This window comes from Nyctereutes procyonoides, unplaced genomic scaffold, assembly GCF_905146905.1.
Source record: "Nyctereutes procyonoides isolate TBG_1078 unplaced genomic scaffold, NYPRO_anot_genome, whole genome shotgun sequence".
Lineage (NCBI taxonomy): Eukaryota > Metazoa > Chordata > Mammalia > Carnivora > Canidae > Nyctereutes > Nyctereutes procyonoides.
In genome coordinates, this window is record NW_026575021.1 from 8,251,594 (window position 1) to 8,263,359 (window position 11,766).

An 11,766-nucleotide genomic window follows, 5' to 3' on the forward strand; every position below is an offset into this window, starting at 1 on the left:
ATGAGATGTCCATTAATTTTATTAGCAACTTCTAGAAAACCACTTTTTGAAAAACCACGTTTCAAACAATTGACTGTGATAAATGAAACATTGGTAATGACTGTACTATTAAGTAATAGTGGTAAAAAGTAGGGGAGTAATACACTCAGGGTTTTCTAAATGATTCCTTACTGCCCTGAATGACTTATTTATATCTAATGGTATGTAATTTGCTAATAGAGAATAGTAATTTATTCCTTAGAAAGTAGTGATATTTAGGAAAAAATGGAAAAAAAAATGCTTCATAATAACTCAAATATGAATTTTCAGGAAACTAATTTTCAAGTCCCTAACTTAACTATTTCTAGGTGCTCTATAGGTATTTTCCTCTTGTAAGCTTACTTTGGAGGCCTCTTTGGAAGTTGATAGGAACATGTCATGCCTAATGTAAGTTTTTTATTATTATTTAATTAGCCATTTTGTGAATTACCCAGGCCATTTTACATCTATAAAGTTTTCATGTTTTCACTTATTCACAATTCTGTCAAAAAATTAAAAGGAATCAAAAGCAATAGAAATGGAGCCACAATTTATATCCTATTATTACTATTTGTTGCTTAAACGTCTGTTTATTAGCTGAGTTTAACTTAGAAATTGAAATGTTTTTGAATCTGTCTTATTTTTTACTTTAACATTGCCAAATGGCTATATTAGAATTAGTTCACCTGTGAGAAAAATATAGTTAGCAAGATGTTGAAATAGAGAAATATGTGAAAAAAAATTAAAAATGAGCTCTGTGATAAGGAAGATAGGTGGGGGTCCACATCAGACTCTTGAGGCTGTCTCTGTCCAGACCAGGTTAATGGCATGAAATTATTCTCTTAAAAGCTTGTTTTGCTTGCATGGTGTGAGTTGGTGGTCTTGGTCCTTTTAATTAAGACTCTATGATAAAATTAGATTTCTTGTTCATCATCTTATGCTTCGGGACTGAAGATTCATTGGTAAAGAACCACTAACCTGTCCTCTCACCCCCAGGGTGTGAACACTGAAAAGGATTAAGGCCCACTGTAGGGAAGCTTGCACTGAAGCCTGCACTGCCCTTTCCCCTGTTCTTTTCAGTTAAATAGAAGATTTTTAGTTCCCATGACTATCAATCTGGTGCTTTTCACAAGCACCAAATTCTTTTAAGAAAATTAGGATGACTTATTTTTAGAAATCCACTGGCCTAGAATACTGCAAGATGATTTTCTTGGTGTTTTGTGTTAACAGGCCCTGTACATACTAATTTTTTTCTGATGCATATTAGTTTGCTTTAATTTATATTGAATTTGGTGATTGATACAGGTTTTTAAAAAACAAGAACAGATTTTTATGTGGTTAGGTTTGCATGTCTAGTAGTAATAGAGTTTGGCAGTGTTGAATCTTATATTTCTCTAGAAATAGCTATCTAACAACTCTGTGGACATAAACTAACTTTTATTTTTAGATGACTGTAATTATAAGGTACTTTTTTCATTCTTGAAGGCTTTTAAATAGCTTTTATAAATGCTAAGATGTCATATATTTTTTCAGCATTTGCTAAATTAATATTGTATGTAAGCTTGAAAATATAATTTGATTTTTTTAGCTAAAATAATTGCAGAGTATTAAACATTCTTGGTAGTTAAAGCTTTTTTTTCCATTTAATTTGAGCTTTTGTTGTTACTAACAAATAATTTGTGGCACAGTTTCTTTCTTTCTGTCTTTCTTTCTCTTTCTCTTTTTCTTTCTTTCTTTCTTTCTTTCCTTTTTAAAATGGCTGCTAGAATCTATATACTTGTCACCTTAGTGTCCCAGAAATGTTCCACTTAGATCAAGGGTTCCTTTCTGGTTTTGTATGTTCTCACCTGCTCCTCACTGTAAATCATTGAGATGTCAAGTGCAATGATTAATTAAGCTGCACGTGCAAGTGCTTTTTTTCACCTGTCAAGCAGGAAAGAAGTCTTATCGCAAGATTAGATGCTGCTAATTCACAGCTTTTTCTCTAGACTGTCAAGTATGTAGAAATATTTTATATTTAGATGCCTATTTAGAATACGTCATATCAGGGTTTGTTTGGTTTTGAGTTCTTAAATATTGTAAGATACTATTATTATACCAAACCCTATCATTAAACTCTTAATTAGAGGCAAAGAGTAAATTCAGAATTCATACATAAATATTTTGGAATTTCAGGTTTATACTTTGTAGTAATTACCTTTTATCCAAAAACTGCTTAGTTGACTTAGGTTATTTAAAGTAACTATTTCCAAGTATCTAAATAGATTTTGTATGTTATATACACCATGAGATCCATCCCTAATGAGACCTGTTCTTATTATAATATAGCATAGGTTTAAATTTGTGATGAAATATGATGATGGTAATTTTTTCTTTGAGTATATGGATATTTGCTGAATGTAATATTAAGCTTTTACTTTTTATACATTGATATAAAAGCATGGACTTGGATAGCTTGTTCTCCCCATCCTAGTTCTTTCATTCTCCACCCTCCTTTTTAAACATCAGTAAAAGTAAAACCTCAAATTGTATAGTAATCTTAATCTATTATTAAAAAGTCCTAGAAAGGAAGATTACAAGGTAGATTCAGGTTTTGAATCGGTTTTGCCATTGGTTTAGCAGCGGGTGGGCAGGCAGATGCCTGCTCAGAGTAGAACCTATTGCCATTTTTCACCATTGATAGAGTAGCCTTTCAGAGTCAATGAGCTCTGTCAATGTGAGCTTGTCAAGGCTACAACTTCATAGACCTGAGAGGCGGTTTGAGAGGTCAGCCCTTTTCAGGTTCGCTGTGATGCAAATGAACTTTAATGCTTAAACAACTATTGGAATTTTTATGTCTGCTCCTTGTTCTTTTTTCTTCACAAAGTCATTGACGAGACATTCAGTGCTTTTTAAATTGGAAGTTGCATTGTGCTAAAGACCTAGTACAGATTTACGGAGGGCTGAAAGCAGTTAGATCATGTTCTTTTCATGGTGCGATTAGAATCAAATCGATTTCCCTACAGCCTTCAGCATTCAGATGGCAATTTTAACAAAGCTTGGGGGCTAGACAAGGGACAAAACGACTGAACTGAATGTTAATTACACTCTGCAGCCTTATTTTCTTTTGATTTGGGGCTGACTGGCAACTAAATTAACAAAAAGTGTGACCATAACTGCTGCCCTATTTTCATTTAAAAGGAGAGCTGCCTCTAAAAGGCTATCTTTACAAAGAAACAAGTGAGGTCTGCTGATCATTGTTAACAAGGGCACTTTTTTTCCTTTAAAATTCTTGCCAAAAAAAACTTCAAAAAAAGTAATGTAATAAATTAGTCATCGGCGTATTATTGCTCAGAGTTAGGTGAATTTCTGATTTTTATGACATAAGCTTGGAAAATGGTAATAGTTGGTAATTCATTGGTAGTTATGAATTATAATTGGCACCTATGTGACTAGTGTATCTTTAGCATGTACTACATGCTAAAAGGTAATATGGTAATTTAGACTACAGTAGATACTTTAAATAATAACCATTTATTATATAACATTAAACTATTCAAAACCGGCTTGATCTTAACACTTTTTCACCTCACTCATCCTTGCTTGACATGCAGATTTTCATATTTGATTATTAGTACTCATTTAGTTATACATGTTAATGGTGGTAGATGCTTTTTTCCTTCCCTTGCAAGGAAGCTGCAGCTGCACCAAGTTGCAGTTGATTCTTGGGGCAACACTGTCCCTTTTGCACCTGCAGCTGTGTCAGTCTCATCCTAACACCTGGCATCATGAATTATCCTCTCCTTTATTCATACTTCCAGGCAAGACACATTTTATGCTGCTTGGTAGATATTGCAAAAATCCAGTGAACTTAAACATAAACTTCTCAGTTGATTCCTTTAACAGGAGTTTGACTTTAGTATCATTTCTGTTGGTTTATATACAGTATTTTGCCTGTTTGAAAGTCTTTATCTGTGGAATAATTAATAAGCTAGCTTTTAAATTGGGTATTATTTTTTTAAGTATGATGTGAGAATCTGTTTTGATAGCTGATTTATTTATTTATTATTTTTAATTACTTTCTTTTTGAATTTACCCTAAAGTCATTTGTATTTTGTGAACTAATATTTAAATAACTTGTTTTAAAACATATATGGAGGAACTTTTATCATTGCTTAAGTATTGCAGAAGTAGTTTTGAAAGAAATGGAGACTAAAATTCATATCACTTGGTAGATGGCATTTTTTTTTTTTTGACATTAGCTTTTTAGAAGACTTGAATAGTTTCATATGAGAGGCCAGTAAGTTTGAAACAGTTGAAAAAAAGATACAGTACTAAAGAATAAAACCATATCTTTATTGAAATAGAGTACTGTTTCTGTTCAGGTTACTATTTAGTACTAAAATGTTGAAAGTATTATAGACCACCATGTACTCACTCAGTCACTGTCTTCTACGTCTCTCCTTTTCACACAAAAAACAGCTGCATAACAAAGTTTTTCTAAAACCAGTCAAGAGTAAACTTTTTTCTCATTTGTCTTCCAGACACGAAGATCGATTGAGAAGTTATTAGAATGGGAAAACAATAGGTTATACCACAAGGTGAGTACCACAGGGAGCAGCTTCGTACTGTTGGGGTCTGAATTGCACAGTATGGAAACAGATGCTTTTGTTGAACTAAAAATATGAAAGGTGGACAAATGGGTTAGTCTGTGTGCTGCAATAAAATAGAGCTCATTTTTCTTCTTTTACTCTCCTACTTGTCTAGCTGTGCTTGCACTGGAGACTGAGCAAAAGGAAATGTGAAACGAATAACATGATGGAATATGTAAGTTAAAGGGCTGTTTTGTGAGTTTCTCTATTAAATGATCATTTATTTTGCTTCTGATCTTATTCTTTCCATGATTATTAATCAGCAAAGGTGTCAGGAGCTTAATCTCCTGAGCGCAAGGATTTTCTACGGTTCACAGATGCATGGTTTCATGTGCAAGACTGATTTATAAAGTTATGAATGACTTGAAAACAAGGCTTCACTCTGTTCTGAAAAATAATAAATTAATTGCCAAGATAAAATAGCCTGAACATGTGTTGATGGAGTGTGAAATTTTAGATGCTGTATAAAGAATAACCACAACTTTGGTTACGCAGCAAGTCAGATATGGCTTTTTTATATAATGCTAATCAAGTTTCCAAGTATGGAAGAAAACCTTTCAGCCAAGCCGTTGGAGCTTAAGAAACCTTTAGCCTTTATAGATTTTAACTGCCCATACCTCAGTGGCCTTTAAAGAATCTTTCAAAATGTTATAAGAATATCGTTTTGTAAAGAAGAATTATCCTAAAAGTAAAGCAGGAGATGAGATGTTGCTCATCCTGTATTCTTTAAAAGATATCTAATTGGCACATGTATACAATGAATTTTAGTATTTATTCGGTATGAGATTTAATTTACTGACTCCTTGATTTACTTGAACAATTTTCCTCCTTTTGAGAAGTTCAGAATACTGTAGAAAATCATGAATTTTTATATATTCTCCCTTGAGCTTGGGTGTTTTATTTTAAATATGGAAAGGTTATTATGTTAAAAGAAAAAGATCTGCGGAAGAGTTAATTGTTGAAAATGAAAGTCATAGTCTTTGTGAAGTACCAGGCACACTTCTGGCAGATTTTGTCTATTCTCTGAAACAATATAGCTATCATAGATAGTATATGTATGTGTGTGCATGTGTGTCTGAACAAGAGATTGATTAAAACAGTACTTAAATAGTTGGAAATTATCATAAAATCATTTTTCTCTGTAGCCTTTTCCCTTTCTTTCATTATCATACAGTCAAATCCCATTTCTAGCCTTGAAGATAAAAGACATCTTAAAAATGTCTCTTTTTTCATAGAATAGTTCTATTCAGTGAATCAAAGAATGTAGATTTTATCATTATCTATATCAAACATATTAATTTATGACGATGAGAAAGAGAGTTGATACTTTTTTTATTTAAAAAAGCATATTCAAATAACTTGTTTTGAGATTGACCTATGAAAATTCTAGTCTTGTGCTTTCATCATAGATGGTAAGAGAGTTCATATTTTGCAGGGAGGGATGATTTAAAGGATTTTGTGAAAAAAATAGCTGCTGTATTTATAAACCCCAATACTAATACATTTCTGAATTTACGTTGGAAAGGAAAGCTTGAAAGCTATTTCCAGTGCTGTTATTTATTTCCAGATACAGCTATAAGAACGTCATTCATTCATAAAATGCACTCAAATATTCATGTTTATTTTTATGACATTCTTTTATTAGCTAAAAATAAAATAATTTACTAACCATCCAAAATATTCTGAACTATGTATTTTGTTTGCAAAATAGTTTAACTTGTCATGAATATTTAGATAAACTCTTTTCCTAAAACCATTTTATTTAGTATACACCATCATAGAAGATACCCAGAAGAGCTGTCAAAAAGAAAAATATAGGAGTGCCCGGCTGGCTTAGTCAGTGGATCATGTGACTGTTGATCTTCAGGTTGTGGGGTTGAGCTCCATGTTGGGTGTAGGGATTACTTAAAAATACAAAAAATTTTTTAAAGGAAAAGTATATAAAAATTGCTGCAAAAATGTATTTTTTCTAAATTTTCTCAGAGTATGTATATTTGTGATACATTGCATGGGGGAATAACATAATTTCAAAATCTCCCGATTCGGGCAGCCCGGGTAGCTCAGTGGTTGAGCATCTGCCTTCGGCCCAGGACGTGATCCTGGAGACCTGGGATCGAGTCCCATGTCGGGCTCCCTGCATGGAGCCTGTTTCTCCCTCTGCCTGTGTCTCTGCATCTCTCTGTCTGTCTCATGAATAAATAAATAAAATCTTTAAAACAAAACAAAACAATATCTCCCCATTCAAAAGTTGAGATAGCAAAATAGTAAGAAGAGAGTGCTTTATTTTTCTAATGAATTGGATCCTTTTTTTACGTTTCTCTTTGACCTTAACTTTTCTTCAACTTACAGAAATATCATTTGTTAGTTAAAAGAAAATAATTCTCCTTGATTATGTTTTGAATACTGGGGACAATCTAGAAAAAATACCAACTTTTCTTTTTTTCAAATACAGTAGAACAGTATGATTTAGAAGAAATAAGTGGCAGTGTCTGTGTGACTTCTGAAGGAAAAGAGGCTGTAGGATATAGTCTTTAAAAACTAATGATAAAAAAAACTAATGATAATTCAAATACAGTTAAAAGTAGCCTAATTATTTTGTATTATGTAGTAAATACTGTAAAATGTAATCCCTATACCTAAGACCTGAAATTATAAAAACTATCTCTGATGAAGACATGTTTGAAATTATAGAAGTGTTTATTGAATATTAACTCATAAGTAGTTTAAACATCAAATCAGATAGTTTAATCATCAAATTTTAGAGCTGCATTGAATTTTGTCATCTAGTCCAGTCCCTTTATTTTCTTATATGAGGAAACTGAGAAACAGGGAAATCTCGCTCAAATAAAAAGCTAGACAGGAAGCTAGTGAACATCTTGTCAGCAAATACCAGGTCAGAAGAGTGGCAAAGGGTGGTACCTAAAGCTTAGTACAGGATAACCAAATAACCAAATAGAGAAATATTTTTGAGCTGCGTGTAGGAGAGCCTTCTTTATTGAGGCAGATCAAAAGTCAGGAGAATTGAAGAGTGAAAACAAAAGTTTCTGGCCCATTTGGCTAAATGTAGAAGAGTGTCCAAACCTGGAGGTTATATCAGGACAAGTTTCTGAAAGAAAAATGAGGAATTCACCAAAGTTGGAAGCTGTTCAAATAATGTTTTGTTTAGCATCAATTTCATACAGAGTTGGAACAAGGGAAAGAATTGATTGTCGTTTAAGGCAGCTCAAGTTTGGAATAAAAATTAGCTTTGGTCAACTTGTGTTTTTCTGTGTTACTGTGTTTTGTTTTTACTGGTTTTCCTTCAGTTTCCTAGTAAAAGTTCCTTTGGAGCAAATTTAATTTCTAATTTTGCTGACCTAAGAAGAAAAAAGCTTTTTTTAAAAAATTAAAGAGCTATAGGACCCTTTATAAAGAGATTACATAACCTGGTAGGGTAAAATGAGAACAAATCTAGAACCTAAAGACCTATAGAATTGAGTGAGATAAAAACGAAGAAGGCAGGAGAAATAAACACTGGGTTGGTTGTAACCACATTGTGCTCTAGTAGAAAGGGCGAGGTAAGGTAGTCATTTGTTCAGGTTGACTCCACAGTACATGATGTCACACTTACTTGAATCATCAGTTTCCTCATCTGTAAAATGAGAGTGATAATACTTGCCTCATAGAGAAGTTGTTATGGTTAAATAGATCCATAGTGTATGAGACGCTTGGTATGTAGTCGGTTCTCAAAAGATGCTAGCTCTGGCTCCCTTCCTCATTCATCCCTGCATACATTCTGCTTCAGGGGCACTATCAAAATGGCTGTAAGTGATGAAATAGAACTGAAATCTTTTTAAGATAAAAATCCATTTACATCTTTTTTTAAAAACTTTTTTTTCTTTTTCTACAGGTCATCCTCATAGAATTTTTACCAAAGACACCGATTTTTCGACCAGATTAGCATTTACTTTATTTATAGAGACTTTCCAAGTATGTTGTCTTTCCAATGGTGCCTTGCTTGGTGCTCTCCTGGTGGTGACATAACATTGGTTCTACAGAATCGTGTGGTGTTTTTTTCTGTTTTTGTTTTTTTAAATAACCGCATGTTCTAAGTGTGCATTTTTGTCAAACTTTGCAAGTTATTTCATACAGATGTTTAATACTTAAGTTATTGTGCTCTTTTCTGTTATGTATTCTGATTTTCAAGGATTACTTTTTTGTATTATCAAAAAAATACATTTGAACTTAGCATAAAAAGTGGCCAGCCTTTTTTATTTTTCACCAAGGTACACACAGTCCTTTATTTATTAATTCCATAATATAGAAGAACACTTTTGTAAGGCTCTACTTATCTATTCTAGCAAGCACACTCTTTGTATTATTTTTCTTCCTTTTAAAATTTAAAATAGTTGTTATTTTAAAACAATAAGTTTTCTTTAATAGCTTTTTGAACCTAACACATCCTTTCCCATACAATTCCTAATGCTCTGTTTACAGCAGAAATATCCCTAACATTATGAAAACCTATCAAAAAAATTTTGAAAGTATTTCTGTCTTCAGAGGTAGTAAGGCAGGATTAAATTATTTTTATTAGAATAGACAAATAATGAATGGTTATGCATGCACCTAATGGTTACTAGAGCTCAGGATCACAAAATACGGTAGCATTACAATCTGTGTATATTTTTGATCAAGATGATAATAATGGCCTTACTTGCGTTATTTTTTATCATTTATCAAATCTTATATAGAAAAGTATGGAAATACTCCTTTAAAAAATTTCTAAGGAAAATATTTCTCCCAATCTAACATAATTGTAAAATGGCTATGTTTCTGAAAAGTTTTTGAAAGAAAGCAAAAGTTCTAGAACTAAAAGTAAACTGGTGTTTAATACCCCACTGATACTTAGATTATTACTAAGAAATGGAGGACATATTTAGTACTGTTTTTATCCACTAGTTTGCTTTCAGTCCAGTTATGTATACTTTTTTGATTGAGAATGTGACATATAAGTTTCAGATTAGTTTGTTTCTTTTAACTATACACATACATTTTTTTTCTTTCCTTTTGGTTGTACATATCTCCATGTGTTTTAAAACTTTCTAAATTTCTGAGTGGCCTATGTGTAAATTTCTGTTTTTATAGACCTGGCATTATACAAGTTTTAATGTGTGTCAAAAACTTGTTCCATACAGCTGTGGTATCTAGCAATAATGTGAATAACTTTTGAAATTATATAAACTATGCTTACTAATTTGTATTAAGAATTGGTACCACTATACAGTATCTTTTCTCCTTGTATTAAATCTTTTAAATACCAGTTTCTTTAATTTATATACCTGTATTTTTTAAAAGTATTTCTCTGTACTTCTCCAAAGTACTGTAATTCTATATAAATTTGAACAGTTGGATCCTAATATCTTATATCCTATATCTTATATTGGACATTAGGAACTATCTTAAAAACTAGGGTGGTTTGGTTTTTTTTTTTTTTTCACTTGAGAATCAATTGTTTCCATTGCCCTCCAAAACACTTCGCAACTTGAATTTATGAACCACTTTTCCTACGAAGAGCTCAAAGTACAAATAATTCCAATACTTCTCGCTTTATTGACCTTGTGTCCAGGGTGTGTCCTACCACTTTCAAGTAGTGGAACTGAAAGGTAATGCTATTCAAAAACTAGTATTCCTATATGGTTTCAGTGCGAAAGATTATTGTCTGGAGAAGGCCAACTGCCTCTGGATTCTGAAAGAGCAGAAAAATATAACTGTAGACTCTGCAACACAGTGTCCTAAATTCTGTAAATTTGTAGGGTACCATATTGATCAGCTTTATAGGAACAACTGTATCTATTTAGGTATAATTTTTTTCTCCTATTATTAGTCTTCTGGAAATTTCAATTTAAAAATCATTCCCCAAAGAATATTGTAGCAGTAAGATAATTTTTGTAGTTGTTAGTATTTAGGTATAGGAATCCTTTTAAAGCCTTTCTGATTTTGAGAGGTATGTCAGTTGCTCTAAGGTCCCCCTAGAAATGTACACTCTGACATTTCTAATGTATATGTAGAAAAGAACCAGGGATGCTTAATATGTCGCATTGCCATTAGCCAGCTACGCCTTGAGCTGTTAGATTTCCATGTTTGGTCTTTTCTTTGTGGCCCCTAGTTAAGCCCTCTGGCTTATCTTTTCTTGATTCATGAATCTAAGTTCCCATGTTACTGGAAATTAGAAATGTCAGAGATGCCTATGTTGTGTGAACATTAGTCCAAAGGAAGTATTTAAAATGATAATTGTTCTTCAGTTCCTGTTTTCTGACTTAAAGTTTGTGAGATATGAAGCGTAAGTAGTTTTAAAACTGGCCAAAGAAAGGTATTATTGGCAGAAAATCTAGTATAGATTTTACAGAGTATGTATAGAATTATATGTGTAGGATTTACATAGGCTAAGTGAATAACTTAATGAACTTTGTTTATATATTACTGGCGTTTTACAGGTAGTCCATCATCCTTGTGGAGAAACATTTATTTGCAAAGCTTATTTATTTTAACACATGACTATTATATATCTGGGTTAAAATATGTACTCTAGAACCTAAAGACTATAAGTAAAACTCAAGTGACACATTTAGTTTCTAAGGCAGATACTGGCCCTGCTCACAAGAGGTTCACCCTACTCATATAAAAATGGTCATAGATGCTTTATTAAGACTCTTTAATTAAAGGCTAGGTTCCATTCATTTGAAATATAAACATGTAATTTTGGCTGAAACTCAAAACGTGTTCAAACTTTTAATAGTAAGCAATGATTTTCTTTTCTTACTAGAGAAACTACTTTTATAATTGAACAATTTTAAATCAGGAAGAACTACAACTTTCTCCATGGTTTTCGGTTTTATTTGTGGACAACTTCTGATTGCTTCTTTATATTAGTAGACACAGGCAAACTGCATAAAACTTTGACAACATTCCAAATCAATCTTGGGTTATAAAAGAATGATATTAATAGTAACCTGTACAGCTGGACCCACAGTTGCATGCATTCAAACTACAATAGTCTTATGTAACATTATGTACGTAGACTGTTTTAACTTTTATGGCATTCTGCTTTGCATTTATAACCTTTAGCTGCATGCCTGAT

General features: G+C 32.4%; 1 protein-coding gene across 2 annotated transcripts in view; it reads left to right on the forward strand.

Moving 5' to 3' along the window:
• Positions 1–9,962, forward strand: part of CHIC2 (cysteine rich hydrophobic domain 2) — a 48,772-nt gene extending 38,810 nt beyond the window's left edge. For both annotated transcript variants that reach the window (XM_055341158.1, XM_055341167.1), the window contains exons 4-6: positions 4,542–4,598; positions 4,765–4,824; positions 8,539–9,962. In XM_055341158.1, coding sequence (XP_055197133.1) covers positions 4,542–4,598; positions 4,765–4,824; positions 8,539–8,589 — 168 coding nt within the window. In that variant the 3' untranslated portion in view covers positions 8,590–9,962. The remainder of the gene's footprint in view (positions 1–4,541; positions 4,599–4,764; positions 4,825–8,538) is intronic.
• Positions 9,963–11,766: the final 1,804 nt, after the last annotated feature.